Source organism: Rousettus aegyptiacus, unplaced genomic scaffold (genome assembly GCF_014176215.1).
Source record: "Rousettus aegyptiacus isolate mRouAeg1 unplaced genomic scaffold, mRouAeg1.p scaffold_m13_p_16, whole genome shotgun sequence".
Taxonomy (NCBI): Eukaryota; Metazoa; Chordata; class Mammalia; order Chiroptera; family Pteropodidae; genus Rousettus; species Rousettus aegyptiacus.
The window spans coordinates 53,864,242-53,891,958 of NW_023416291.1; the positions used below are offsets into that span (position 1 = coordinate 53,864,242).

Below are 27,717 nucleotides of genomic sequence, written 5' to 3' on the forward strand. Positions count from 1 at the left end.
GAGGCGGGCATGTGCGCTCGTGCCATCCGCCCGGGACCGGTCGGTCCTCTGCCCGTCCGCACCCCCTGGGACAGGGCGTGTGGCCGTGAGGCGGTGCTCCGTGTGCCCTTTCCACATGCCAGGTGTCTCTCCTTGCCAGGGCGAGAAGTCCGTGTCGGTGGACGGGAAGTGCAGCGACCCCGCCCTGCTCAGCGGCCTGCTGGAGGAGGTGAGGGTGACGCTGGCCAGGTGCTGAGCGCGCGTCGTCCGAGGCCACCGCGGACGGCCAGGCTGCGCAGGAGGCACGGGTTCCGGCGCTCGGTTTCTCCTCTGCCGCATGTGTTCGTCCAGCCCGGCGTTCATCCGAGGCCACCATGTTGCCAGTCAGACATCGAGGTCATGTGTTCGTTGATTTCTCTTGTCATCTCTGTTCCTTTGACCCCCCGCCCCCCGATCTTTGGGGAGAAACCCCGTTCCCGTGCCCAGACCAGCAGTGGCCGCTGCAGCAGGGGCCGCCTGGGAGCGAGCACGGCCGCCACCCAGGCCAGGACCCGGCGGCTCCTGGGCAGGGGGCACCCCGCCTCTGCGGAGTCATCCAGTCCCACGAGTCCCCAAGTCCCCTGCTCAGTGGCTGGCATGTGGGGGGTGAAGAACAGCCAGCCGCTCACCACAGTGACACCCCCCCCCCCGCAGCCGCGGGTCGGGTTCTCTCTGCCCGGGCCGCGCGATGGGAAGTGGGTCGTGCGGGCCGCCGTCCACTCTGTCCTGGGTGTCCCACTGCCGTGTGTGTGTGCCGGGCGGAGGGGGGGCGCTGTCACCAAGGGCCGGGTCCCCTCACGGAGCAGGACCACACCGCGTCGGTCCTGTTTCCCGTTCCGGAGAATGTGCCGGCGGGCATCGGCGGGGTCAGTGGCGGAGCGCGAGGGCACCGCAGGGTCTGTCCCCACGTCGTGCCCGCGGCTGCCAGGAGGGCCCGGGCCTGGGCGCCACGGCCCCAGCGGCGCAGCACAGGTGTCGTGGGGAGGTCGGGTCCCCGAAATGCTCCTCCTAGGCAGGGGGGGAGGCCCAGCCCTCCGTGAGATGGGGCTCTCCTCAGAGGTGACCGTCCTCAGCGACATTTTAACTCTCCTTTTGATGAAAACTGTCACTTTAGCATGTAGAGTAATCTATTGCAGAATCCTGTGCAGTGATTCTAGAATCTCGAAATCGTATGATGTGTTACATATGAATTTATTTGCTATCGACATTCCCACGTAAAGGAGTGAGAGACATATCACGCTGCTGTAATGATTTTGTGTCAAGATGATCCAATAAACTTGCAAAACAGACATATATCTTTTGGGTTCTGCCCGTAGCGGTGCACACCCAGCTGGGGTCATTGCATAGTTGCTTGGGGTCGCATGGGGGCTGTGGGGGCCCGTGTACCCCTCATGCCTGAGGGTGTGACATGACCCTCACCACCGTCTCCTGGGCTCAGGGTGGTGGGCCCCCTGGGGCCCTCCGACCACACATGGTGGCCGTCGTCCTCCCTGCCCACCCCCCCGGGCCCCTGCTGGGGAGAGAGAACAGCGGGTGCTGGAAAGAGGCCGCCGGTGTCCGTTAACTTGCCAGACGTAACCTGAGCCACGTCAGGCTGGGTCAGTGGACTGGAGTCTCGAGAGCGGGGGAGTGAAGCGTGAGCACAGGCCGGCCCCACAGCGGACCCCAGCTCAGGGTGCCCCGGGCAGGAGAAAGGCTGCCTCCCACAGCGTCTGCCGGCAGGCTCTTTCTCCTGATTGGGGAAAACTGCATCGTGCGACAGTACCAACCCTTTGCCAGCCACACGGGCTAGAAAAGCAAAGGCCCAGGCGGCAGACCCTGTGACCCCAGAGCCCGGGATCCTGGCGGTGGCCGGCCCTGCCCCCAGCACGCGTGCCTCGGGAGGGCGCTTGTTGGAGACACACAGCTCTGCTCCTCTGACAGTCTCCCTGTGATGTCACCTGAGTCATGGCGCACACCATGTCGTCTAACCCCTGCCACAGTGTCCTGCCTTAAACACAAATGCGCCCACGTGAGCGGTGGCCAGCGTGACGTCAGGGGAACCGCAGTAGGGAGCCGGGCGGGGGCCTCTGTCCTGCGATGCCCCGGCGCACACAAGCGCAACAGGGAGCTGGCGGAGGAAGCCAGTGGCGCACGGGCCAGCAGAGGCCCGCTCTCAGGCACAAAAGGCGCCTCTGGGCAGCTCTTGGTTCCATGGAGACAGCCGTCCAACCCAGACCAAGCCCACTGGGGCTCCTTGCGCCATGGGCCAGCCCCATGCCACCAAAGCGGCCTGCACTCCGGCCGAGCCAGCAAAAGAGCCCACTCGCTCCCCAAGTCACGTGTGGGCGAACCCGACCAGGTACACTGAGGCAGACCGCAATTCGATTGGCCTGGGAACCCGGAACCCGCCGTCCTTCCTGGAGCCCGTGACCAGATGTGCCTTGCCTGGGCCCCAGCCCATTGCCCCACATGGTTCTCCCAGCCCCCCCAGGGACTGCGCCGTGGTGAGAAGTGTCAGGGACATTTAATCATCCAGTAGCTCTGATCCCGCCTGGCATCTGCTATATACAAACTCGTCTCCCTTCCCCTCCACCCGGCCCTGGCCATGCTCAGGTGATGGGGGTGGGGGGACCCCAGGGGGCAGCAAGCTGCTCCCAGGGTCAAGCTAGGACAGCCCAGCTGAGTCCTGGCCCCAGGCCGAGGCTGGGGCGAGTCCAGTAGGCCCGGCGGCCGTCAGTGCTGCATCAGGCACTCGGAAGCGTTCTCCAGAGTCAGGTTGGCCAGGTGTGGGGGCTCTAGGCACGTGAAGCTCGGCGATACCAGGCTGCGGGGGACAGGTGCCTCAGTCCTCTCCCCTCCCCCCTCCTCCTAACTGCTAGGTCTCCGCTAGGGGCCTGGGCCGCCTCCCCGCCGGGGCACTTGACCAGGGGTGCAGGCAGACCCTCAAAGCTGAGCTCCGAGGCCAGGCCTGTTTCCTCATCCCCACCCAACATTCCGGAATGGGCTGCAGAGGTGCGTGGGCGGGGCTGCGGGCGATCGGCCTCTGGGTTTTCATCTCCGGCTTAGGTACAACCCCAGTCCCTGGAGCACCCCCCAGGTCCCTGCAGCCGCCTCCTGCAGGGTGACTCACAAGGCCGGAGTCGTCCTGTGCGTCCAGGCGGCGAGGAGGAGGGTGGAGAGGAAGACATGTTTATTTGTGAGGCGATCACGCAGATCTGCACACACAGGTGATGTCTGCATGGCCCAGATGCAGAGAGCCCCGCCCAGCTGTGCCCGCCCTGTCCAACACCGCTGCCCGTCCGCCGCCACACACCACCCCCTTCTCCCCCTCCCACCAGGCTGGGGCTTTGAGGAGAATGGGCCGCGGGGTCTTTACCTCATGCCGTTGTCCTGTCTGAAAGACACAGTAGGGTCCTGGTTAGCCCCAAGTTTGGGGCTGAGGCTGTGCCTGTGGCCCCCAGGACCCTCTGCTGAGGCACATTCATTGTGGGGAGCCCTCCTAGATTCTGACCACAGCCACGCTACCCACTCAGGGTAGGGGAAGCCCAGACTTTGGGGACCATTTAACCGCTTGTACCAGCTGCGCTCAGAGCCCCCTGAGGATGAGCATGGGGCGGGCCCCGCCTCCTAGCGGCCGCCCCCACATACTTACCCATCTATCTCTGATGAAACCCACATTGGGTTTGGGGAGGGGTGACTTACTTGTGCCAGTTATTTCTACAATGACAGCGGACCTGGAGTCAGGCCGAGAGGCCTCGGTCGGAGTTCCCTCCCAGAGCCCAGCTGCCTGACTCACATGTAGTGCAGGAGGCCCTGCACAGCTGTCTCCCACTGCACAGATGACCTGCGGGGACATGGGCAGGGGGTGGTGTGGCCACAAGTCCAGAGGGCCAGGCAGGTCCACCCCACCCTAGCCAGGTGATGAAATGCCAGGGAGGAGGCGGGGGGTCTTAGGGAGATCCTGGGACCCTGTGCACCGCCGCCTGAGCCTACTCGCAGTTGTAGCCAAAGCAGATGACATGCGAGTCGGTGCAGTTGCTGCACGAGATGGTCTGGTACTGGAAGATGCCTGCAACACAGGACAGGTGGCTGCGGGCGCCCCTCGGCCCCCGGGGCCCGCTGCCGCCTCTGCCTGGTGGGAGGTTCACTCACCACAGTGACGCTGACAGTCGATGCGGCCTGTGTGGGGACAGGAGCACGGGGCGCCGTCTGAGCAGGCCCAGCTTGTCCCCGCTCCACCCACCCTCTCAGGCCTGTCCACGGCTCTGACTCTGGCCAGTGGCACTTAGGGTGGCCCCTGGCCTGGGATGGAGCAACTACAGCCTCCAGGGACCGGTTGGGGGCAGGGGGATGGGAGGGAGGAGTGGGATTTATCCTTCAATGGGCCCTGCTGCTGCCCAGTTGGAAAAGGTTGCAACCCGCTTTTGTTCCCGTCCAGTGCTGGCTGCAGGCTCCGAGTTCTAGGGCCTAGCGGCACTAACGCCCTATGCACATCACTCCAGTCCCAGCCTCTACCGGGACTCAAACGCTCCCCTCGGTCGCCCTGGGTCCCAGAGGCCTAGGGCAGCACCGCCCCTCCCCAGCCCTCATAGGCTCACTTTCAATGATGGCATTCTGGATGAGGTGCACCTGCTCCCGGAAAATGGCCCGGAGCTCGTTGGGGAAATACCCTGTTGGGGGAGGGGGGCGGCAGGAAGCGGGAGGTCAGGCTCAGGTGGAGGGCGCATGAGGGTGCCCCAGGGCAGGTGGACCACCCCTTACCCGGGAAATACATCTTCCCCTGGTACAGCTGATCCATCTTCTCGTACACAGCGTTCGCCACTTGGTCCAGCTTCTCCCGGGCTGAGGGCGGGAGGAGGCGGCGACTGAGCGGCCAGAACCGGGATCTGGCTGGGCCGGGGACGCACCCGCGCGGGGCCCCCGCACTCACTGATCTCCGCGGGGATAGCCAGGTGTAGCTCCTTCATCGTGTCCTCGCTCCAGTCGGTGAGCAGCGAGCCCGACACGGGGATGTCGCCCACCCACCAGGACTTCAGGTTCACGTGATGGCGGTAGAAAGAGAACTTGTCCGAGAAGTTGCGGTGGCAGTGCAGGCAGCCCCTGGCCAGCGCCGCGGTCAGGCCCAGGTACAGTAGTAGGGCCATGGCCCGCCCCCGCCCGCCGCCGGCCAACCAACGGCGCCTCTTGCGCCACGCCCCCCACCACACACCAACCAACGGCGTCCCGGGCCCCGGGCCGCGCCTCCGCACGGAACCAGCGCAGGCCCGCAACTGACAACGGACGCCGACTCCGCCTCCAAGGCCCGCCCACGAGCCGCTCCGCCCAGGTCTCCGCCCCGCCCGGTCCCGCCCCCAGGCCGCACCCCGCGCATGCGCCCACGGCCAGCACGCGTCCTTTCGGTCCAGCCCCTGCTCGAGGCCCCGCCCCCCGCCCGGAGCACCAGCCAATGGAGTTACGACCCATCCTCGATTGCCAGGCAACCGAGCGCGCGGCGAACTACGCCCCTCCTCCGTCTACAGGCCCGCCCCCGGCTCCGCCCCCGATGAGGCCGCGGCCTGAGGCGGAAGTAGGCCCGGCTGGGCGGGCGGGCCCGGGCGGTGAGCGGCTTCCTCCGCGGCGGAGGGCGAGGCTGAGGCTTTGGACCGGGGATCGGGGCCAGCGATCCGAGGGCGGAGGCCGGAGGGCGGAGGCCGGAGGGCGGAGGCCGGAGGTGAGCGTGGCCCGGCCCGTTGGCGCGTTGCAGCAGGTGGGTCCGCGGATGGGCAAGCGCGGGAAGGGAGCTGCCATGGCCTCTCGGTGGAATTCGTGGCTGAAAATGTCACTTCGGGGTCAGCCCGGGGTAGCGTCGCTAACTGGTCAGGCCCCCGCCTCCTGGTTGGGATCAAGGCTGCGCGAGTTCAGGGCAATCGGACCACGGGGACAGGCTTTTTGAAAGCGCGCGTCCTGCTTCCCGCCCGCGGTTACTGAGCGCTGGGCGCCGGGCGGGCGCCAGGGGCTGCGGGGTGGGCACTGGCCACCCCGGGGACGTCGCAGCCCCGCCCACGCTCTGCCTGGAAGGCTGGCATTTAAACGACCGTGCGTTTTGTAAAATGTCACTGAAACGGGAAGGCGGGGTGTTTGGAAATTACAAAAAGTCACAGAGCAGAAAATAACCCCCGAGCGACCTACCAGCCACTGTGAATTTGGGGGTAAGATTCTATTATTACTTTTTTTTTTTTCCACTTTCGTCGCGACTTCGTTGGCACAGCACGAACTGCAGGTATTCAAAGCGCACGGGCGGGCGAGTGGAGTGTGATGTGCGCTGGGCACATGTCTCAGCCCGGGGCCGCCTGCGCCGCCGCGTTCAGGACTCGCTTCTGTTACACGTGGCCCGCGGGCGGCAGCAGCTTCCTCATTCCCCTCTGCACCCGACGCAAAGGGGCTCTTATCAGCCCATTTCACAGGCTCTGGCGGCTGAGGATGCCACCGTCCTGCCCCTGGCCAGCGCCGCTGGGGCCTGACCCCCCTACCCCCGGCCCCTTGACGTTTTAAGGACTGCGGGGCTCGTCTTCCGCTGTGTTTGCGGTAGCCTGTTGGGGTCAGTGACCAGAACTCACTGTGGAGCCTACCAACGGAGGGGTCAGAACACAGCGAGTGGAAGGCCGCCCCGCCCCGCCCCGATCCCCCGCGCCCCGCTTCTTCCCGCTGGAAAAGGCGGCCTTTGTTTCTTCGCCCTGGAACCGGCTCTGGTCTCGATATGTCTCTCCCCGCCCAGGAGTCGGAATCCTGCACCCAGCTCAGACAACACCTGTCGCTTTGCCCCTGTCTTCCATCAGATGGGTTTTCTCCCCTTTTAAACCCTCTGGAGCCAAGCCGTCTGGGGCAGCAGCCACTGACCAGGCGAGCCCACTGAGCCTGTGAAATGGGGCTGGTCTCTAAATTAGGACACGCTGTAGGTCCACAGTTCACCCCACTCCTCGGAGCCACATAGGTTCAAAAAAGGCAAATTCTCTCTTTACTAGGTTCCTCTGTTCCCCTGGACTGAGATGATACCTTGTTGCTCCGTGCATTGAGTAGAGTGTATCAGAGCGTAGACTTCGGCTTTTCAGTTTCTTCTGGAAAGTTTGAAATTCCGCATGGGGCTCATCCCTCAGGCCTTCCGTGGGGCGGTTCTTGCCGCAGATGCGCGTCCAGCTCCTGCTGTCACAGGCCGGTGGCTTTCTGCTTCCTGTGTGTGGCTTCAGTCGTTTCTTACACCGGGGTCATCTGCTTGCAGGGTTTAGCCAAACGCTTGGAGTGTTGTCATCAGTGGATCGGTGTTAGCTGTGATTTTCCTAGACTACCTTTTAGAGCAGTTTTAGGCCTATGGCATAACCGAGGGGAAGGTGCAGAGGTGTCCCTGTACCCCCGGACCCCCCCACACACAGCCTCCCCCACTCCCAGCGTCCCCCACTAGAGCCGGATTTTGTTATGAAGCTGACCCTACACTGACACGTCGTTGTCACCCTCAGTCCTTGGTTGGCTTTGGGTTCATTCACTTTTGGCGTTGTGTGCTCTGGGGATTGGGACGAATCCATGCACCCCTTCTTCCCCAGCCCCGCACCCCCGACCCTTTCCTTGTGCACTTAGGTCAGCCTTTTCCAGATTGTCCTGGAGCTGGAATCACACCCCTGGAGCGCCTCCTTCTCAGCCCGGCTTCTTCTGTCCCTTAGCCACGTGCTTTTGTGGCCCCTCACGCCCTTTGTGGCTGACGGCTGACTTTTTATTGGAACCTCCCTGAAGTAGAGAGTGTCGAGTCGGGGAGGGCAGGGATCCCTGCGTGCGGACTCCGCTGTACCTGACCCGCCCAAGCCTGAGTTGCCTCCTCCCTCCCCTTCCCTCTCTGCCACTGCGGATGTGTCTGTCCTGGGGTGGGGGTGGGGGGCAGCTGGTTCAGTCCTGAACCTTTTTGAGGTTTCATATTCTAATAAGTTTAGGGCGGGTCCTTTCTTCTGTGTAAATGCTCTGAGGCAGAGCTCCCAAGTTCACGGAAAAGCCAACCATTAATCATCTTTTGGGAGCTTTTCTCACATCCCCAGAGCCTCAGAAACAAAATTCCCCAGCAGCGGCGGGGGAACTCGGGTTTTTACTCCGGAAAGTTCCAGGCATGCCCCAGCTGGCAAGCCCTTTTCCTGGCTTCTTTGGAATTTCGAAATTCGGATTACTTAAGCAGAAGGGGGATCTGGCCTGAGGCGCTGGGTGCTGGGAGGGACAGGGCCACTCCTGGGGCCTCTGCGACCCAAATAAGACATCTGCGGCCATTGCGTGCAGGACGGCAGGGGGGTCCTGAGCACTGTTGGGGGTCGAGCAGCATCCTTGACCCCACTCGCTCAACACCTGTCCCCACCATGTCGGTGACAAGCACAGATGTCCTCAGACATTGCCTGATGTCCTCTGGGGGCAGGACCATCCCGGTGAGATCCACAGTCTAGCCGACTTGCTGGGTGGGAGCAGTAACAGCACCCAGTAGAGAGCGTGACCTTTGAGTGGACGGGCCTGGCCTGCGGTGACAGCTCATAGCTGTGACTCCCCATCCTTCCCACCCCTGAGGTCACTGCACATCCCGGGGACCCTGCAGCCAACAGGAAGCTTGGACGGCCAGTGAGGGGCAGGCGTGTGGGCGGGATTCGGGGGCGCTGTGTCCTGTGCCTTGCCCTTCCTGACACGTGGGCCCTCGGCCAGGTAAGGTGCAGTGAGGCCTCCTACAATCTCGGGCCGAGTCCGCAGAAGGAGGAGGCGCGGCGCGGTTTTGTGTGTCTGCGTTCGCCCCGTGGGGGACTGAGGCAGGGGGAGGCGGTCTCTCCAGGCGCACGCCCTGTCTTGCTGGAGTGGAGGGCTCCGCCCCACTCCCGGGGCCTTCGCCTTTCCCGGCTCCCCGGTTGCCGGTGCCTCCTCGGCGTCCTCGGCGGCTCTGGCCTTGCAGACGCGCCACCCGTGTCCGCTTCCCTCGCCTCGGGTCCACCGTCCTCCCCTCGGGGCCACCGTCCTCGCCTCGGGGCCACCGTCCTCCCCTCGGGGCCACCGTCCTCCCGTGCGGCCCTCAGCCAGTCACGCCCGCCGAGACCCTGCTTCCCGCTTCCAAACACGGTCGCGCGCACAGGCACCGGGGCCAGGGCTCGAACGTGTCTCTGGGGGACAGTTCGGCCCTTAGCAGGGGCACGGGGAGTGACCGTGGGTGGCGTGGTGTCCTCGGGGGTGGGCGTGCTCTGGGCTTGTCTCTGCTCTGTGACTTTACTGAGCACCGACTCGTGTGCCTGGGAAAGGGGCACCTGCAGGACGTGCCTTGTCTTCGGCCGGGCCGGAATCCGGGGGAACCCTGGGCAGCATGCGCCTGGAGCGGCCCCCGCAAGCCCGACTGACACGAGTTAGAGAACCTCACCCACGAAACGCAAGCCCCCGCCGGGTGCTGCGCAGCGGGAGGCGGGGCCCCCTGGGTGGCCCTGGGCGGTGCTGGTGTTCGAAGGTGCCCGTGGTGCAGGGGACAGTACCCGGCGCCACCTCTGAAACGGGCCGCCCTGGGCCACCAGCATCCGTCAGCCAGACGCAGGGCTGCGGGCCTGAGCGGAGGGCGACCCCCGAGGCACGGGCCTGTCCCTCCAGCACCCCCCTCCCAACCCACCAGGGCCGGGACAGCGTCCCCGAGGTGGCAGCAATGTCGGTGGCCAGGCAGGATGTGGAGGCACCGGAAGGAAGCGGCGACGGGCCCCCCGCCGCGCCCGCTGGGGGGGTCACCCCAGGCAGTTGCTTAGAGGAACTGTGTGTTTTCAGAAAAACAAGGGGCGGGTGTGGGTTGGGTCAGGGGAATTTTGTCATCTTCCCTTGTGTCACTCTAGAAGCTTCTGAGTGCCACACACACCTCATCTGTGGAGCGCCAGGGGCCAAGGGAGCCCTCAGCATCACACTGCACGCCGCCTGCCCTGCCCCCCCTCGCGGGCACTTGGGGGTGCTCTAACTTTGGGGGGAAAGGCCCCTGGAGACGGTACGTCGCCTGCCCTGACCCCCCTCGCGGGCACTTGGGGGTGCTCTAACTTCGGGGGGAAAGGCCCCTGGAGACGGTACGTCGCCTGCCCTGACCCCCCTCGCGGGCACTTGGGGGTGCTCTAACTTCGGGGGGAAAGGCCGCTGGAGACGGTAACGGGATGTGGGGGGCGGCGGTGGGGACACGTGTTCCTGACAGAAAGCCGGGCATGGCGCTCAGGGGGTCGTTGCTTCCTTTGAAACAGGAAAATTCTCCCGGCTTCTTCAGGGCGAGGTGAGCAGGAGCCTGGCGAGCCCCTTCCGCTGCCTTGCCCCATCTTCCAGAACTTTCCAGAGCGGTACGGGCCGTGTCTTGGCAAGGGGGCCCGCCTGGGGGCCCGCAGGGCTGCCACCGTCCCCCTGAGGCGTGGCTGGGAGGGCTGCGTTGCCGCCCCAGAGACTCCTGCTGCACAGGCCGCTTGTCCCCAGGCGACGGAGTCGGAGCCCCGGCTCCCAGGGCTGCCACGGAGAGGCCCGGCACGCACGGACACGGCCGCCGGCCTCCGGCTCCTCGGTGCCGGGGCCTCCAGGCTCGGCCGGCCGGCCCGCGGCTGGGTGCCAGGGGGCACCCGCCTCTCACCGCCCAGCGGGACGGGCCTGTGAAGGCTGCAGTTAGACCGAGGGCGGGGAGCTTGGGTGCGGGGCGCAGGCTGGCTGTTCCAGGGGGCCCACGGGGTTCTGTCCTGGGATCTCCCCCGACCTGGCCTGAGAGCGCTCGGCCTCCAGGTGTGGGGTGGTGTGGGCAGTGGGCAGTCACGGGGGGCGCCCGGGGTCCCCACGGCATGTCCAGCACACACGCCATGGCGTGGGGGGCCTCTGGGTTCGGGGTGAATGGCGGGGGCCAGAGCAGGGACAGGCCCAGCTCAGCGCTGGGTCAGGCTCGTCTTCCACCAGCCACACGGCCTGAGACCCTGACCCGGGGGTCATCGGCCAGGCTCTCACGGGGGACGTCTGTGCTGTCACCATGGGGTGGGGGTGCTCAGTCCCAGAGAGCCCAGGCTGGCCGCCCAGAGGTGCCCGGTGTCAGCTGTGCCGTGGGCGCCTCGTCTCTCCATCCGTAAAGTGAGGATACCGTTTTCCTCCCAGGGTCACTGCCAGGTGCCTAGCTGGGTGTTAACCAAGGCGGCAGGAAGTGACAGGGGGGGCCAGGGCCGGCTTTGGGGAAGGAAGTGGGGAGTCTGGTCGGGCGGAGGCACCAGGGCCCCGCCCCGGGCTCAGGTCGTGTCTCGCAGCATCAGCGAGTGGCCCGTCCCTGCGCAGGCGTCACCCCCTCTGGGTCACTCACTGCACCTTGGTTCTGTGCAGCTCTGTGGTCGCCATTTCACAGGTAGTGCCTGCCTCGTGTGAGCCACAGGGGGCAGCGGCTCGGTCGGGGGTGACGTCGGGTCACAGAGAGGCGGTCACGCCCCCGAGGGCTCCGCAGAGGGGAGCGCCCGCTAGGCACCCCTGTGTCGTCCTAGATGCAGACAGGTGGGGCGCCCGTTACTCAGGAAGCCTGGCCCGGGGCAGCCTGCCCGCCCCGGCCCGCCCTGGTGCCCCGCGCTGGCCCGCTCTTCCTGGTCGCCCCTTCCTTGTTCATACCGCAGTCTAAGCAAAGACACCGGGGGTGGGGACCCAGAGGCTGTCACGCACGGGTACCCGCCCCCCGCGGTGAGTGCCTGGCCCGCACTTCCTGTCTTGTGCGCGTCCCCTGCTGCGCCTCGCCCCTGGAGCTCCCTGGAGACCCCGTCCGCGGCCAGAGCAGCGTGGTGGCCGAGTGCCGTGGGGGTGACGGGCGGCCGTGGCCTGAGTGTGACCGGGCTCGGGCTTCACGTGGTCTCTACCCTGTCGCCCCTGAGACAGAGCTCACTGCTCCCCCACGTAGCGGAGGGGGAGGTGGGACGTGCCCCGGGCCCTGACCGCAGGGAGGTGCCGGCAGCCGCTGCACCAGGGCCTTGTCCCCAGAAGCCAGCGGGCGGCCAGCACGTCCCTGCGCAGGTGCAGACAGACCCTGGACAAGATCGTGCAGGCTTCTTAGGTGGTGCACTGGGGTGAAGTGTGCCCCCCAAATTCACATCCTCCCAATGGAAATGGGGGTCTTTGTGGATGTCATCAGGTTGTTGAAATGAGGTCCCACTGGGTTAAAGCTCGAATCCAGTGACATGGTTTGGACAGAGGAGGACGGAGAAGCTGCGGGTCCCCCTCACCCCAGAGGGCATCGGCCGGGCTGCTCCCTGGGGCTCCGAGGGAGCGTGCGCCCCAGGCCGCGGCTGGCCCTGGCAGTGCCGGCGACACCCGCCGCTCCTTGGCCTGTAGACACGTCGCCCCACGGCTGCCTCCGTTGTCACGTGGCTGCCGCCTTGTGTCCATGTCCTCTTAAGAGGACAGTCGTCACTGGGTCTAGGGCCCACCCACACAATCCGGGACGAGCACGTCCCAAGGTCCTTTGCTTAGTCACATCTGCAAAGACCCTTTTTCCAAATTCGGTCCTGTCTGCCCTTCCCGGGGACACGGACATCTCTGTACAGAGGCCACCACCTAGCCCTGCGCAGTCGCTCTCAGCCGCCGTCACAGACGCAGCGTCTCCCGCTCCGAGACAGTCGGGGCACACCACGCGGCAGTTCTGCCCCCCGAGGGGCTCGCACCTTTTTGGCGAACCTCAGAACCGCGCGGCCCGCTCGTGCTGCTGGCCCAGGTCCCGGAAGGCGGCGACAGTTCTTGCTCTGTGTTTCAGATCTCTGAGTTCCCCGCCACCTCCGTCAGCGGCTGGCACGAGGGTCCTGCCCGGGGCGCGTGGCCACAATGTCCAGCCCCTTCCTGAAGCAGGTCTTCAACAAGGACAGGACCTTCCGCCCCAAGCGCAAGTTCGAGCCGGGCACCCAGCGCTTTGAGCTGCACAAGAAGGCGCAGGCGTCGCTGAACGCGGGGCTGGACCTGAAGCTGGCCGTGCAGCTGCCCGCCGGCGAGGACCTCCATGACTGGGTGGCCGTGCACGTGGTGGACTTCTTCAACCGCGTCAACCTCATCTACGGCACCATCAGCGACGGCTGCACGGAGCAGTCCTGCCCGGTCATGTCCGGCGGCCCCAAGTACGAGTACCGCTGGCAGGACGAGCACCGGTTCCGCAAGCCCACGGCGCTGTCGGCCCCGCGCTACATGGACCTGCTGATGGACTGGATCGAGGCGCAGATCAACAACGAGGAGCTCTTCCCCACCAGCGTGGGTGAGTCGGGGGCGGCGGGCGGCGGGGTCGCAGGCCGTGCGGCCCCTGTTAGCGCGCACGGGCTGGCAGCATCTGCCCCCTTCCCAGGGCTGTGCAGCCGTTCCTCTGTCTCTTTCCAGAGCTTTCCACCACCCCAGAAAGCAGCCCCACGCCCCTCCCCAGCCCCCGACTCACGCTCACCCACATTCTGTCTGTGCACACGCCCGGTCTGCACGCGTCGCGTCAGTGGAGCCACACGCCGTGTGGCCTGTGTGTCGGCGTCTCTCATGGAGCGTCACGTGTCCAGGGTCTGTCCCCGGCAGGGCGAATGTCCGCGCCTCCCCCCTTTCCACGGCCAAGCGACGCTCCCCCCACCCCGTGTGGACGGGCCGTGGTTTTCTTCAAGTTAAGGCTCCCTTGCGTCAGGAGATTGTTCTGGGTTATGCAGATGGACCCTAAGTGTCACCCCAAGGGTCCTTATGAAGGGGAGGCAGGGGGGCACTGGGCACACGGAAGAGAGGTGACGTGACAGCCAAAGGAAGAGGAGGCCGTGAGCCCAGAGGTGCCAGCTGCTTCCGGAGGAGACCGGAACGGCTGCCCTGGGGCCTCCAGAGGAGGCGGCTCTGCCCGCGCCTGGGGCTCAGCCTGTGGGCGCCGCGTGGCCGCCCGGTCGGGTCTGAGGCCACACCACCGACCCGGGCCGTGTGGCCAGGTCCCGGAGTCGCGGCTGCTCCCCCCGTCGCCAGCCAGGCAGTGGGGCGCAGCGCCGAGCATGACGGCGGTGCCACAGCACGTCCGAGCCGAGCCTGCCGGGCGCTCCCCGGGAGAGCTGTGGCCGAGCAAGGGTGGGACGGGGCCCTGACGCCTGTGCACCCTCTCGGGCCCGAGCGCCAGCCCGTGCCCGCAGGCCGAGGCCAGCAGACTTCTCGTAAGGGGCCAGACGGCAAGTCTTTCCTGCTTTATGAGCCAGACAGTCTCTGTCTCAACCTTTCAGATCTGTCTGTAGCCCCAAAACCGCCATAGACGGATGTAAACAAACCGGCGGGCCAGGGTCCCGATAAAGCTTTATTTAAAAAAGCTGGCAGCGGGCCAGACTTTCTCCCCCGCGTGAGAGCGCCCTTGCAAGCGTGGGCAGCCCAGTCCTGGAGATGCCATTTCTAGCGCTTGTCCTGGGCTGGGCTGCCCTAAAGCACCCTCTCCCCCCGTGTCACCCGGGAGGAGGAGGGGTGGGCTCGTGGTGGCAGCAGAGTCCCGGGCAGGTCTGGTGCTGAGCCAGGCGCTCCGATTTTACGCCTTCCTCTGCCCAGTGTGCTCTCCGACTCGTAACCGTGTCATAGGCCCTTAGTACATGGGGACCACCACCCCCTCGAGGGGACCGCCCCCCCGCGTGGCTTTCGAAGCCCTTCACGGATGGTGCCTGCTACCCCCGCACCCCGTCAGACGACGCCGGAGCCTGAGGCCCCGCCGACACTGAAGGAACCTTCCACAGCGTCGGGGCGTTCGCTGTGACATGGAGACCTTCGCTGGCACCCAGCGCCGAGGGAATGCCAGCACCGCCAGCTCTCGCGTGACGAGGCCACCTGCCCCAGGCGGGCCAGCAGGGCCAGCCTGGACCTGTCACATCTGTCCTCTCACTGGACACGTCTCAGACCCCCCCTCCCCGTGGTGAGTGGCCGTGTCGGCTGCCTGGGCCGGAGCTCAGGCCGGGCCTTGCTGTGGGCGCTGGGTCGTGAGCCCTCCCCACCCGCCCGGGCACCGTTGGGCCCTTCTCAGCCAACCGCCGGCCCCGTGAGCACTGGCCGTGCGGCTGTGGACACCGTCTCCCGGGAGTGCGTACGTGGCGCACTGCGGCTTCCCCGCGGTCGGCGACGTCTGTGTGTCCCCTGGGCCGGGCCGTCCGCCTGGCCCCGCGCGCCCAGGTCGGCGACGTCTGTGTGTCCCCTGGGCCGGGCCGTCCGCCTGGCCCCGTGCGCCCAGGTCGGCGACCTCTGTGTGTCCCCTGGGCCGGGCCGTCCGCCTGGCCCCGCGCGCCCAGCGGGCGGCACTGGTTGGAGCCCACGAACACATGCAGTCCGCCTGTCCTGTGGGACGAAGGGGGCGTCGCGTCTTGGCGGGGCGCATGGCGGTGCGAATGTGCCGGACGGCCCCGGCTGGGCCTGGGGCGGCTGGGGCAGGGGTCCCACGGGGCCTGTGGCCGCCTCGGCCGTCACCAACAGGGTTGAGCAGCAAATCGCTAACGGGAGCCGACGCAGCACAGTGCGCGTGTGCAGCAAGCCTGTGCCAGGCGTGTCGGACCGAACGGTGCTGTGCCCGCCCGCCCGAGGCGGGGAGAGGAAGCGAGCTGGCAAGTGGAGAACGTTAGGTCAAAAAATGGCTTTTTTGGGTGGCCCCGTTCTATCGAGAAAAATAAACGTTACTGGAAATGCACACGCGGCGAAGACGGAAGCCGTGGCCGGAGCCCGGTGCGGCCGGGCGCCGCTGGCCCGAGGGCCCCGCAGAGGTGCTGGAGTGGGCGGCTCTGGCGCGTCCCCGGCCAGGCTGGGCCCCCGGCCTGAGCGGCTGATGCAGGGGGCCTTGGGGCCGGGCTCTGCCCGCAGACCTGTCCCCTTCCCGCCCCCGGCGTCGGGCAGCTGCACGGTGGGTTCCTCCCGCGCTTCCGCGGGCTCCCCGGGGTGGCGGCGAGGCGAGGCGCCCCGGCGGGCGGCCCCTGAGCCCGTCCTCCCGCGCAGGCACGCCGTTCCCCAGGACCTTCCTGCCGGCCGTGCGGAAGATCCTGTCGCGGCTGTTCCGCGTGTTCGTGCACGTGTACATCCACCACTTCGACCGCATCGCGCACATGGGCTCCGAGGCGCACGTCAACACCTGCTACAAGCACTTCTACTACTTCGTCAAGGAGTTCGGCCTCATCGACACCAAGGAGCTGGAGCCGCTGGTGAGCGGGCGGCCGGGCCCTTCGGGGCTCCGCCCCCCGGGTGGCCGCGGCTGGGCGGGCTGCTCCCCTCTGGCGCCTGGGACCTGCCCGCTGGGCTGGTTCGCTGCTCTCTGCTGCCAGGCCCCGTGGGCATGCGGGCCCACGTGGCACAAGTGCTCGTGGTGGGGGGGGCCACCGCGCCCACAGGGAGTGGGAGGAGCCAGGGCCACGGAGGCCGGGTCCCGCCTGGAGGGCACGGCGCACGCACAGGGGCCCCAGATCCCCACCTCCCCGCCCTCCTCTGGGCCTGGCCTGAAAACCAGGGGTGATTTTTTTTTTGTTTTTAATTGAGGTGAAACTTACATAAGTTAAAATTAACCACTGTGAACTGGATCATTCAGTGGCCTTCCGTATACTCTAGGGCGACGCACCCGGCACCTGTCTGTTCCAGAACATTCCATCACCCCAGAGAAGCCCCGGCCCCACCAGCCTCTAGCATCCTCCTCCTCCCCAGCCTCTGGCATCCAGGAGTCCACTGTCTCTCTCTGCGAATGTCCCCAATGGGGCACTGTTGACCCCACCAGGAGACGGGACAAGTCAGTAGCAAGAGGGGCTCACGCGGGACCTGTCCCCATCACGTTGCTGTGACTTATCAGTGTGGACACCCCACACTTCTCCGACTGCAGCACAGGGCTCCCCAGTTGCTTTGGGTTTTGAGCAGGACTTGAGGGGTGACAGCGTGGTGGGTGGCTACCCCCCAGCGAGCACCACGCAGGGTCCTGGCGGGGCCGGCGTGCAGGCCCCCAGGGACAGGAGCTCCGAAATGCCGGGCGGGCCTGGGCTGCTCCCGGAGCCCCGCGCCATTGGTCCAGGCCCCAGAAGGGACGCCCTCTGTCAGCCGAGAAAGCGCTGGAGCCGTTTTGTGTGGCTTTCTCCCTCCCGCGTGGCTCCTTGCAGGCTCGCTCATCAGAACACGTTTTCCCAGAGCTAGAGCTGCCAGTGCACTGCTGGTGGGGAAGGGCTCTGCTCCCCATGCTGGAATGTTCTGGAACAAGGCGGAGGCGCAGTTGCGCGCCCTCGTGGCCGCGAATGCCGCTGAATCGCTCCCTGTTCGGTGGTGCGTTCACGTGACTCTCGGCAGCGTGTTCACCGGACACTGGGAACAGCAGTTTGCTCTGATCTGCTGGCCGTTTTGTCACTCAGAGCCGTGACCCCGTCATTGCTCCTGTATCAGGGCCCGGCGTCCTCTGTGGAGCCAGGTGGACAAGTGAGCGAGGTCATGACCTCCCCCAGGGTGCTGCAGACGAGCCGGATAGGTGCCAGGCCGGCCAGCTGCACGGGGCTCCCGGGCGCCACCCCCAGCCCTGTGCGTTCATCAGCGACCTGTGCAGACAGGCTTCGCAGGCTGGGGGCGCCGGGCCGCAGGTCACCCTGTGGGTGGTCATCTTTGCGTCCAGGCTGCCTTCCAGAAGTTTCCCTTGGTGTCCGGTTGAGTGTATGGAGCGGGGGCCAGGAGACGAGTTTTGTGAATGCAGCTTTGCCGGCACAGCCCGCCGTTCGCCCGCCGCGGCGGCTGCGGTCAGCGCCGGCGGGTCGAGTGCCACAGACACCGTCTCTGTCCGGCCCCTCGGGCGGCCGGCGTGGCTTCCCCGGCTGCAGCTGCCTGCTCCCCGCTCCATCAGGTGTGGCCCACAGTGAGGGGCCTCGAGACACAGCGGCCACTCTTCCACATGTGCGCACGTCCGCAGCCCCTCGTGATGACACCTGACGTCCTCTTGTTCCTAACAGAAAGAAATGACCGCCCGGATGTGCCACTGAGAGCCCTTCGGCCCCCCCCCCCCGGCCCCGAGGCAGTGCCGGGGGACACTCCGACGCGAGCGCCAGCTCCCTGGAACGTGGACCCTGTTTTCTGGCCCAGGGCTCGGTGACATCGCAACCATCGGACAGCGATGTGCGTGGGGCGCGGCCTCCCTGCAGCCACACTGCTCGGACTCTGACTCGCATCCGGGAGGACCCGTCCCTCCCGTCCAGTGCACATGCACTTGCCCCGGGGGCTGGAGCTTGGCCCGAACCTCTGCCCCCTCGCACCTCGGCCCCGCACGGCCTGTCCCTGCGGCCTGTCCCTGCGTGCCCCAGCTGTGCAGCCTGGGAGGGGACAGCCCGCGGGCTCCAGTCAGGGAGAGGACCCTGCCCCCGCCAGGCCTTCCAGCTCCGGCCACTGTCACGAGAGGTACGACGTGCCCGGCTCCTGCCCTCCTGCCTCCTCTCTGTCCGCTTCTGGCCCGCAGCTCCTGCAGAACGCCGGCTCCCCCGTCGGGCTCCGGACCCTGTGCCTGCTGCGCCCCGGGTCTCCTGGGGCCCCGCTCGACCACCCTGAGATTAAGGGGGGAAGTTCTCTACTGCAAGCAGTGAGTCCACGGCCTCGAGACACGTCCCCGTACGGACAACATGAGGACCCTCCGTGGAGCCTCTGGTCTGGGCCTGTCCGCCGTTTCCCCTCAGGACACTGGGAGGCGGGGCCACTCGGAAGCAACCCCGGGAGCCTCTGGCTGCCCGGCCCAGCCCTCGGCCCCTCCCTCATCCACACCTGCCTCCGAGGCCCCCCGTGTCCAGGGTGCTCATGGAAGAGAGGGGCACTGTCACCCAACACCGAACGAGTGAGCTCAGCCTGGCCCTCGGGCACTGCCGGGCCGGCTCTCGCAGCCCTGGCCGGGCCTGCAGGGCGCAGAACACCAGCCACTGGACATGGCCCCTTCTGAATGCAAAACCATGACCGGCGGCCACAGCCACTGTGCCACAACCACTGTGCTCCCCGCCCCCGGCCGCCCACCCTTCCTGTCAGCCCGGCCAGGGCCAGGCCGGCGAGGCGGCAGGGACCGTGGGCAGGGAGGTCCCCGCCCCGCCCTCCTGCGCCTCTGGCCATTAGGCCACGAGCATCAGAATAAATTGCCGTTTTAGTAGCCACTGCTGTTGGAGGTCAGTTCCCTTCCTGTCGGGGGCCTGGCCTTGGGACTCATCACGGCCGTTGTTCCCAGGGTGCCCTCGCCCCCAAGGAGCAAAGAAGTCTCAAATGTCACAAAGGTCGTGGTCTGAAAAAACACCCAGATACAGGAACATGCGTAGAACGGGTGGGGTAAGTCGCGGGTGCAGGGCGGGGACAAGGGAAGTGAGTGTCAGAAACAGGCGGCCTCGGGCCTCTGCCTTCCCCAGCTGCCTCCTGCACCCACGGCCCGATCCTGACGCCGTGCCTTTTACATGTCATGTGAAAGGAGGTTCCAGAAAGCGTTGGGCTGAGGGGACAGACGGGTGTCCCGTTTCAGCCGTGACTTACCAACTCTGCAACCTTGGGCATAGGATGGCCACCCTCAAATTGTTCTCGTGATGAGTCGGAGCCGTTTCTTACTGTCAGGGCCCCTTTCAAATGTAAAGCGTCACTGGTCCAGGGCCACCGGCGTTTGGTGTTCGGTCAGGGGCTTGCAGCCTGCGAGCTGAAACAAGGGGTGGACAAGGAGGAGGGTGGCCCTGGCCACAGGGCGGGCCAGCCACCAGCAGCCGCCAGCGCATGCGGCTTCCCGCCCCCAGAGGGCGCACTGGCCCCGCGGGAAGGGAAGGCGGCTGCTCCCGGCGGGTTTGGCCTGCGTGTTGGGGCCACTGCCTGGAGAAGCTGTCCCTTCACCCTCGGACCTGCAAGTGTGCCAGGAGCATCCCAGGGCCTGTCTGAGCTGGGAGCTGCCACTGATCTTTGGGAAAACGGGGACCTGTGGACAGGTCACCTCAGTGACAGACTGTGCAGGTGGGACCGAGTCCAGGCCCCGGAGAGGGGACGACCCGGATTCCCGGGGTTTCAGCGTCCGCACAGGGTCCTCCCAAAGGGGAGGCTCGCAGTCAGAGGCATGGACAAAGCCACGCTGGTGGCCGTGACTGAGGAGGGAGAAGAGGCCGCGAGCCAGGGGCGCGGCGCCTCTGGAAGCTGGGAGAGGCCAGAGACAGCTCTCCCTGGAGCCTCGGGGCTGGGCAGCCCGGCCCCGTGCCTCCTGGGGGCCAGGAGGACTATGTGGGACCCCCGACCCCAGGACTGGAGATGAGAAATTTTCTTTAAGTCCCTACATTTGTGCTTAACTGTCACAGCAGCCATGGGACATTCATACACTTTAGAAAGAGACTCTGCACACAGGTGGCCTTGGGGCCCACTGACTTGAACAAGTGGAACACAGGAACCGGAGAGGCCATTTGAATGTTTCTGTACATTATTTATCACCAAAACTTCTGAAAAAAAATCCGAGAGGCCAGCTTCCCAGTGGCTCCTCCCAGTCACTTGCCCCAAGAGTGCGGTTTGCCCTAAGCCATGTCCAACCGGAAGAGGTGACGGAGGCAGGTACTGCCGTCTGCGAATGTGACCGGATGGGGCGGCGGCAGAGGGAACCGGCAGTGTCCAGCTCGGACTAGCTGGCCGTGCTCGCTCCTGGCCTCGCACGAAGGGCTGTCAGTCGAGAGTGGCCGTGGATTTGTATCATCCCGGCAGCCGTGACAAAGAGGGCCAGAACCCGCCAGGGAGCCTAAAATAGACATTCTTCCAAGAACCCAAGAACCCAGTAGGGCCGTCCCACAGGGTCGGGAAGTTCCCACCCCGGGACGGGCCTTGTCCTAGACCATGCCGGCCGCTGGCACAGCCTCTGGCCACGTGTGGCGGTTCCAGTTCTAGTTAAAGAGTCATTCAGGGGGAAGCCCCTCAGCTCGCCGCCCTGAAATAAGCCCCCCACGCCTGTCGGCAGCCACCCCTCCCCCTCCCAGCCCCTGACAGCCCGGAGCCCACTTCCTGTCCCCGCGGGGGGGGGGGGGGGCCTGTTCTGGATGTTTCGCATCGGTGGAGTCACACGCCGTGAGTCCTGCGTGTCCGGCGCCTCCCGCTGAGCGAGCGTCATGTGTTCAAGGTCCGTCCACACCGCGGCGAGTGTCAGCGCCTCCCTCCTTTTCATGGCCGAGTGACGACACTCCCCCGTGTGGACGGACACACTGTGTCCATCATCAGCTGCGGGGCCTTCGGGTGGCGTCCACCTCTGGCCGCCCGCGATCACGTGCAGGGTTTTATGCCAGGAGCTGCGTTTTGCGGCCGCTGTTTACACGGCACCTCTGCCGACCTTCTGATGCCACCACCAATCACTACCCGGGGAGGGGGGAGGGGCGTGTCCCCAGATATTTCTGGAGCCATCTGCCCTTCTTTCCAGACCAAAGACAGCAGATGAAAAACAAAACCGGCCGCCCCTCCCCACTGCAGGCCTCAGTCCCTGGGCGGGTATTCTGTTCCCGGGTTGGCTGCCTGCCCTGGAAAACAGCCAGGAAAAACTCTGGCCACCAGCGGACGAAGCAGAGGCTGGTCCCCCAGCCTGCCAGGCTGGTGGGTTCTCGTCGCTCTGCTGCCAGGCCTCGGGGGTCTGTGTGTGCTCTCGTCAGAGGCCGAGGCTGGCCTGAAGCTCACGTCAGCTACACCTGGCCCCTCTGGCACCTTCTGGGAAAGAGGAGATGACGTCAGGCGTGCTCATCCCCAAACCCCCGGCCCAGGACCCCAGCACTGACTGACCAAGTTGCTGTAAGCTTATCCCTCTTGCCAGGCCCTGGGCTTGACTCAGCAACGGACGGCTTCAAAGTTGGCTGGGACCTCACAGCTAGGTCCCTGGTCAGGCATGAGGCAAGGAGGTGGCCACGAGCCCAGGGGCCCTGCAGACACACTGCATGTTGTACCCTCTGTCCCTTCCAGCCTCTGCCCCATCCGTGTGACCCATCTTCCTACCTGCTCCTCCAGCTCAGCCCTGGAGGCCACCATGAGTTCTGACCACCCAGGAAGGCCAAGGGAAGAACACATATTCTGGTAGGAGTTCTGCAGGAAAGGCCCAGAGTAGGCAGACCCGTCCCACCCTTTGTCAAATGCTCGTCCTCATCCTTCAGTCCGGTCCCCAAAAGCCCCCAAGGAGGCCTGCGGATGTGTCATAGCAGCAAGAGAAGTCCCACGCACCTAAGGGTGAGGGCATCGCGGTTTCCTGGGGCTGCTGTGACAAATCACCAAAACGTGGTGGCTTAAAACCACACACATTTATCATCTCACAGTTCTGGTGGGCAGATATCCAGAATGGGCCTCCCGGGGCTAGACCCGAGTGTAAGAGGAGAGCGCAGAAAATTGCGCGCGTTGCCCTTTAAAAGGAGCGTGGCCCTATTCGCGCGGCCCTGGAAACAACCACCCCATTGGCTGGAACGCAGGCCGCGACCACGCCTCTTTCACGCTGCCTGGAATCCTATTGGCCCAGCGCCAGGGCCCCGCCTCCCACTCCCTGGGAGCCCAGGCGCTGCGCCAGGTGCGTTGACGTAAATGCGTTGCTGGGGCAACTACTCCGGCTGGAGGTGCCAAGAGCAGCAGCCAGGACGCAGGCGCGACCGCAGCAGGTCCCCAAGGCTCGCGGCCCCGACAGCGGAGTCCATGGCATCCTCGGGTCACTGCCCATCACCCCTGGGCAACCGGCCTGGAGGCCCCGCTCGGCGGATGAGACCGAGAGGCCCCGGGGCGGAGCGCCCGAGGATGGCCATGGCGTGGGAACCGGCTGAGCGCCGCGGACGCGAAGGGTTCCGAGACCCCGGGTCACAAACCCGGCGGCCGATGGGCTCGCGCATTTAGCAGCACAAGCAAATCTAGTCCTAAGGAAGGACTTTCCTGGAGCCCGATCCCTGCGCTGGCCCCGTGGTTAGCGGTAACCCGGGCCTCCGGACGCACCAGTTTCCTTGGCCCTGGGTGGGTCAGCAGGCGCCTGGCCCAGCGGTCTGGGCTTCCAGACCTTTCCTGCTCTCCTCACACACACCCCCAACATTACCCACGTCCCCCACACCATCGAAGCGGGGAGGAAGCCAGGTTTGCCTCTTCCAAGCCTGGCTGAACTCACCTGGCTTTACTCATCTGCAAAATGGGAACCCTGGGTCATGCAGACATCAGTGCCTGTGTGAGCCTCCCTAGGTGGCTGCGACAAAGTACCACAGATTTAGGGGCTCCTTAGACTTTTTTTCTGTAACAGTTCTGAAGGCCAGGAATCCAAAATGGATCTCTCGGGGATAACCCAGGCGCGGGCAGGGCTGGGCTTTCTGGAGGCTCCAGAGAGAACTGTCTCCAGCCTTTACCAGCTTCCAGAGGTGCCGCGTCCCTAGCTCGTGGCCCCTTCCCCCTCGTCATAGTCACAGCCAGCAGAGCAGCCTCTCCCTTATGAGGACCCTGGGCCCCCGGGAAACCCAAGGTTGTCCCCCTCTCAGAGTCCTTTATCCCATGTGCAAAGTCCCTCAAGTATCTCATGAGGTCCCATATCCCCGGATCCAGGGACTAGGAAGGGGATGTCTTTGGGGGCTGTTACTCTGGCGATCCCAGGGTGTGACTTTCTACAGTGTGGAGCCAGCTCTGCTCTCTGCCTGGCCTAGAAGTGTCACTAGCATATGCAGAAACTCAGTGCCACTCAAGGCCTGGGGCCCAGCCAGGTGCGGAGCTGCCCCAAGGAGGTGGCCTCTGACCCAGGCATGGAGTCAGCCAGCGCGGAGAGGCCTCTGGCTGACCCAGCCAGGCACACGGCTTCCCCCACACCCATGTCCCTTTTCCTCCCGGCCCCCGACGCCCCATCCACTCCACCTCTGTCCTCCCCTGGCTGCGCCCCTCCCAGGACCTGTGCACATGCCAGGAAAGGCCCCCACTCTCTACACAACGAGGCGCCCTTGTCTGTGATGCCCCAGGTCACACTGTTAGAGGGAGACCTGGCTGCTCCAAGAGCCACTTAGTTGTCCAGTGCCTTGGATGCGGAGATGACAAGTCAACTGTTCCATCCTAGGTCACTGGGGCAGGGTGGTGGCCTTTGGCCATCTGCTAGGCCAGCCCTACCCAACCCCTGGCTCTGCCACCACCTCTCCCTAGGGGGACTTTTGGTGACTGACCCTTGGGAGGCAGGATATGCACAGTGCTATCCCCGGTCACAGAGGGTGGGCCCCAAGGCTACTGTGACACCCAGAGCGCCAAAGGCCGCAGGCTGGTAGCTGGGAGCTCCTGGCCACACCCCCTGCTGCGTTCCCTTCTCGCTGCCCCACCCCCACGCTCCAGGAGGACAGGGGCCCTGGCTCTGTCCCCAGGACTGCTGAGCCACTGGAATGGAGTGAACCGTGAGTCAGCCAGCAGGAAGGGACACTTACAGCCACTTGCATCAGACGCTCCTGCCTCGTGGCCCCTCAGTCAGAGGCCTCAACTTGTGACCCTCACTTTTCTGAGGAACTCCTAGAACTTGTGGGTCCTGCCCCTTGGGGGGCCAGACAAGTGGGGACATGCAGTGGGCCGCAGGGCGGGCCAGGCTGGGTGCCAGCCCAGGACTCTGACTCCACCTGCCCCCTGGTGCCCACGGCCAGCCCCGCCCCCAGTGCTGGCCCTTGGATCCGAGCTGAGATGTTGCACTGGGGTTTGAAGGCCAGCCCTGCGGCCCCTCTGAGCCTCAGGTGCCCGCTCTGAGCGGAGGGGGGAAGGGCCCGGCCTCTCTTCACCGGCACAGGCTTCTGGTCCCAGCGCCGGCTCCACAGCACCCAGAGCTGGCCCCACAGCACCGGGCCCCACACACAGGTGTCCACTGCTCTCGTGTGTGCACACACCAGCAGGCAAGTGTGCGGGCCCAACACCTCCACCTGTTCCCACACGGACACGACTTAGCCCTACGCAGATCCGGCTCAGTCCTCCCCAGACGTGCAGAGACACACGGACACACCCAAATCTGCTCGCGCTCGCTCATGCGCCAGCCCGGTGCCGTTTTTTAATGTTGGGGGGAACGAGATCTTTAATGTTGCCCTCTGGTAAGGTTGCCAGATAAAACGTGGGCTGCCAAGTGCATCTGCGTTTCCCATAAGCAATGAATAGTCGGTTGAGACACACCAGTGGGGCGTACACTGGAGTTATTCGTCGCTTATCTGAAATTCAAATGCCCCCGGCATCCTGTGTCTTTACGTACTGACTCCGAGAGCCGTAGCCACTGGCTGTGGAGCCTCTGAGCTGCCCTGGGGCCCTCCGGTGCCACCCAGCACATGAACTCTGCATGACCGAGCCCCTGAGGTGTCAGGGCTCCGGCTGCTGGCCCATGTCAGAGCGGATGCACCCAGGTAGCCTGCCTCCTCCTGCCTCAGGGGAAGCAGAGGCCCCAGGCCTGGCTGTCAGGACCTGCCTGGTGTCTTCTCTGGGGTTTTGGGGTGACTGCATGCACAGCACAGACGGAGAGGCATCCCGCAGAAACCAGCTCCCTGTGCCTTTGGCCCAAGGCTCGCCGAGCCCCTCCAGGACTGGGGCGGGAAAGGCATTTACTGTCTGTGCCTCCTCACCTCCCTGCTCTGGGGGCCTCAGGCTTGCCCCTGGCCCCCCGATGCAATCCTGAGCTGCCCTCCCAGGTTGTCTCCCCTGGCATCTTTTGGGGGGGATCCTTGTCCTGGGCCCGCCTGTCCTGCCCACCAGCCCCGGCTGGATCTGCCCCTTGCTTACTGTCACTGCCCCAGCTGACATGGAGGGAACCGGCCACCTGCAAACCGGGAAGGCCTGAGAAGCAAGGACCAGGCTTCCGACCTCATCTGTCTGGCAGGCAGGTCCCTTCCATTCAGGGCTGGTCAGGTCTCCCTCTCAGAGGCAGGCGAGATGCCTCAGGCCTCCAGGAAACATGAGCAGAGTGGGAAGGCCCAGTTGCACCCCCAGGTGACTTCCAGCCCTCCTTCCCTCCCCAGCCCCTAGGCACCCAGCACCTCTGGGAGCTGGGCCTGTAAACAGGGCCATCCCCCAAGAAGATGGTAGGTATTGGCTGTTTGGGGCTGGCAGCTGGCCCACAGCAAAACAGGGCTGTGCCTTGAGAGCTAGCAGACAGGGCGCTGAGGTCCCTCCCCTTCCGATTCCCACTAGCAGCCCCCTCACCCTGCCCATCATGGCCCAGGCCCCCACGGATGCCTGCACCCGGCCCAGTCTCAGCGCTCAGTCTCGGCGCCTCTATAAGCCAAGGGACCCTGAGGATTGCCAGTACTACCAGGGGCTGGTAGAAGCAGGAAGGACCCTCCCCTCGAGCCTCTGGCCATGGTGTGGCTCTGCTGACACCCTGACTTCAGACTCTGGCCTCCAGAATGTGAGCGCATGAGTCTGTTGTTTTAAGCCACCTCATGCAGAGTACCTTGTTACAGTGGCCTCAGGTAATACACTTATATGACCTCTATTCGCAGATGCGTGCTCACACATGCACACATGTGTACAAACACTCAAACACCCCCATTCTTTTCAGCAGCCTCCAGCGAGCACTTCTTGCGTGTGTGCCGGGCCCTGGGCTGGGGCTGGACTGGCAGCAGACGGTTCCATGCTCTTGTCCAGCTGACCGTCTAGGCAGGGGCAGAGGCCCATCTGTACCCTCCTGTGCCATCCGAAGTACATGGCGACCTGCATTGACCATGTACACACAGGAGGCAGGGGTGGGAGGGGACAGCCATGCGAGGAGAGGGGTGCGGAGGATGAGGAGAGACCCAAGTCTTCCCCAGGGCAGGCAAGTCTGGCAGCCCCACCCCAGGCACCTGGAGTCGATGCATGTGCCTGCGCACGCACGCACGCACGCACACACACACACACACACACACACGGTTTGCACACGTGTACTCGCAGGGAGGTTCCTCCAAACTTCCTGGGGCTGGAGGAAATCAGGCCTCACAGCTCCTGTGGCCTGAGCTGTGACTTCGGGGACAGCACATAGAGATGACTGGCAGGGAAGAAGGACGGTTTTAAGTCACTGGGGCCTCGTTGGCGGGGAGTTGGGGAGGGATGGCCAGAAGCCTCTGGAAGGACTAGCTCGGGTTGGAAGACAGGGAGGCATGTCCCACCTGCAGATCTGTGCCCGGCGTGTCCAGAGCACGGGGTTTGACTTTGCTCCACTTTGCTGCGGGGCAGGGGGCTGGCCCGGCTCAGGACAGGCTGAGTCCATCCGTGCCTGGGTCAGCATCGCAGCCGAAAAGGGGTTGTTTTATCTCCAGTCTTGGCACCTTCCCCCTCGGGCTTTTCCCACATCCGTCCAGGAGAAAACGCTCCTTCGCAGGACTGAGGGAGGGTCCTTCACAGATAGTCACCATCCCTTACTGTGGTCCCCTTTCCCTGCCAACAACGGGATCAACTCTAAAGGGGCTCCCTGGGGGAGGCAGCTGGGCCTCAGAGCGGTCCCAGTGCGCCGGCAGGACAGCTGGGGCCAAGGTCCGTGAACTGCAGGACCGAGCCCCTTAGGTCGTAGAGTGGGGACATCGCCCAAAGGAGTCGGGGCGCCCTAAGCCGCGGCCCGCACACTGGGAGAGCTGCCAGAGGGCAGGGCCCAGCTCTGGCCCCGTACCAGGGTCCCACGGCCTGAGACACCCCCAGCCCCGCCCGCCGACACCCTTACCGGGTCCCGAGCCTGGAGCCCCGAGCGCCACACAGCGCAGGCGCACGGACACGCCCTACGGCCGGCCGCGCAGCCGCACTCGGACCCGGAGCGTCTTACAGCCCCGCCCCCGACGCACGCCTGTGGGCGGGGACGGAGGGCGGGGCCTGCGT

The 27,717-nt window shown here is 65.3% G+C and overlaps 3 protein-coding genes and 1 long non-coding RNA gene across 11 annotated transcripts in view; 2 read left to right on the top strand and 2 right to left on the bottom strand.

The window, feature by feature from the left end:
• The window catches only part of AP3D1 (adaptor related protein complex 3 subunit delta 1), a 48,538-nt gene extending 47,231 nt beyond the window's left edge, over window positions 1–1,307 (top strand). For both annotated transcript variants that reach the window (XM_036234172.1, XM_016122354.2), the window contains one exon: window positions 140–1,307. In XM_036234172.1, the coding sequence (XP_036090065.1) occupies window positions 140–235 (96 nt within the window). In that variant the 3' untranslated portion in view covers window positions 236–1,307. The remainder of the gene's footprint in view (window positions 1–139) is intronic.
• On the bottom strand, window positions 1,193–5,191 carry IZUMO4 (IZUMO family member 4). Of its 5 annotated transcripts, none has more exons than XR_004954998.1 (10): window positions 4,931–5,191; window positions 4,762–4,842; window positions 4,599–4,670; window positions 4,153–4,179; window positions 3,994–4,069; window positions 3,797–3,844; window positions 3,703–3,717; window positions 3,377–3,394; window positions 3,131–3,215; window positions 1,193–2,824 (listed from the first exon to the last, which is right to left on the bottom strand). XR_004954998.1 is itself a non-coding variant. In XM_016122387.2 (10 exons), the coding sequence occupies exons 1-10, from the start codon at window positions 5,142–5,144 to the stop codon at window positions 2,734–2,736; spliced, it is 657 nt and encodes a 218-aa protein (XP_015977873.2). In that variant the 5' UTR covers window positions 5,145–5,191; the 3' UTR covers window positions 1,193–2,733. The 5 variants fall into 5 exon arrangements, 4 of the variants coding, with proteins under 4 accessions (XP_015977873.2, XP_015977882.1, XP_036090066.1 ...); XM_016122387.2 differs by having other exon boundaries at window positions 3,131–3,145; XM_016122396.2 differs by lacking the exon at window positions 3,377–3,394 and having other exon boundaries at window positions 3,131–3,145.
• A 4,602-nt stretch (window positions 5,192–9,793) lies between these two features.
• On the top strand, window positions 9,794–18,091 carry MOB3A (MOB kinase activator 3A). 2 transcript variants are annotated; one of them, XM_036234175.1, is made up of 5 exons: window positions 9,794–9,997; window positions 10,242–10,334; window positions 12,749–13,237; window positions 15,946–16,148; window positions 16,549–16,966. In XM_036234175.1, the coding sequence occupies exons 3-5, from the start codon at window positions 12,817–12,819 to the stop codon at window positions 16,621–16,623; spliced, it is 699 nt and encodes a 232-aa protein (XP_036090068.1). In that variant the 5' UTR covers window positions 9,794–9,997; window positions 10,242–10,334; window positions 12,749–12,816; the 3' UTR covers window positions 16,624–16,966. The 2 variants fall into 2 exon arrangements, with proteins under 2 accessions (XP_036090068.1, XP_036090069.1); XM_036234176.1 differs by lacking the exon at window positions 16,549–16,966 and adding an exon at window positions 17,916–18,091 and having other exon boundaries at window positions 9,799–9,997.
• Window positions 16,454–27,605, bottom strand: LOC107498879. 2 transcript variants are annotated; one of them, XR_001594146.2, is made up of 3 exons: window positions 27,566–27,605; window positions 19,459–27,285; window positions 16,454–17,908 (listed from the first exon to the last, which is right to left on the bottom strand). It is a non-coding gene; the product is annotated as an uncharacterized LOC107498879 (long non-coding RNA). The 2 variants fall into 2 exon arrangements; XR_004954999.1 differs by lacking the exon at window positions 27,566–27,605 and having other exon boundaries at window positions 19,459–27,558.
• Between the last annotated feature and the right edge of the window lie 112 nt (window positions 27,606–27,717).

What these genes read in the sequence shown, in the direction of transcription:
- IZUMO4 (XM_016122387.2), bottom strand. Translation starts at nt 5,144, where the DNA reads ATGGCCCTACTACTGTACCTGGGCCTGACCGCGGCGCTGGCCAGGGGC. An exon ending in GGGGAAGATGTATTTCCCGG is followed by an intron (nt 4,671 to 4,761) that starts GTAAGGGGTGGT and finishes CTCCCCCAACAG; the next exon opens with GGTATTTCCCCAACGAGCTC. An exon ending in TGCTTTGGCTACAACTGCGA is followed by an intron (nt 3,845 to 3,993) that starts GTAGGCTCAGGC and finishes ATGTCCCCGCAG; the next exon opens with GTCATCTGTGCAGTGGGAGA.
- MOB3A (XM_036234175.1), top strand. Translation starts at nt 12,817, where the DNA reads ATGTCCAGCCCCTTCCTGAAGCAGGTCTTCAACAAGGACAGGACCTTC. An exon ending in GCTCTTCCCCACCAGCGTGG is followed by an intron (nt 13,238 to 15,945) that starts GTGAGTCGGGGG and finishes CCTCCCGCGCAG; the next exon opens with GCACGCCGTTCCCCAGGACC. An exon ending in CCAAGGAGCTGGAGCCGCTG is followed by an intron (nt 16,149 to 16,548) that starts GTGAGCGGGCGG and finishes CGTATACTCTAG; the next exon opens with GGCGACGCACCCGGCACCTG.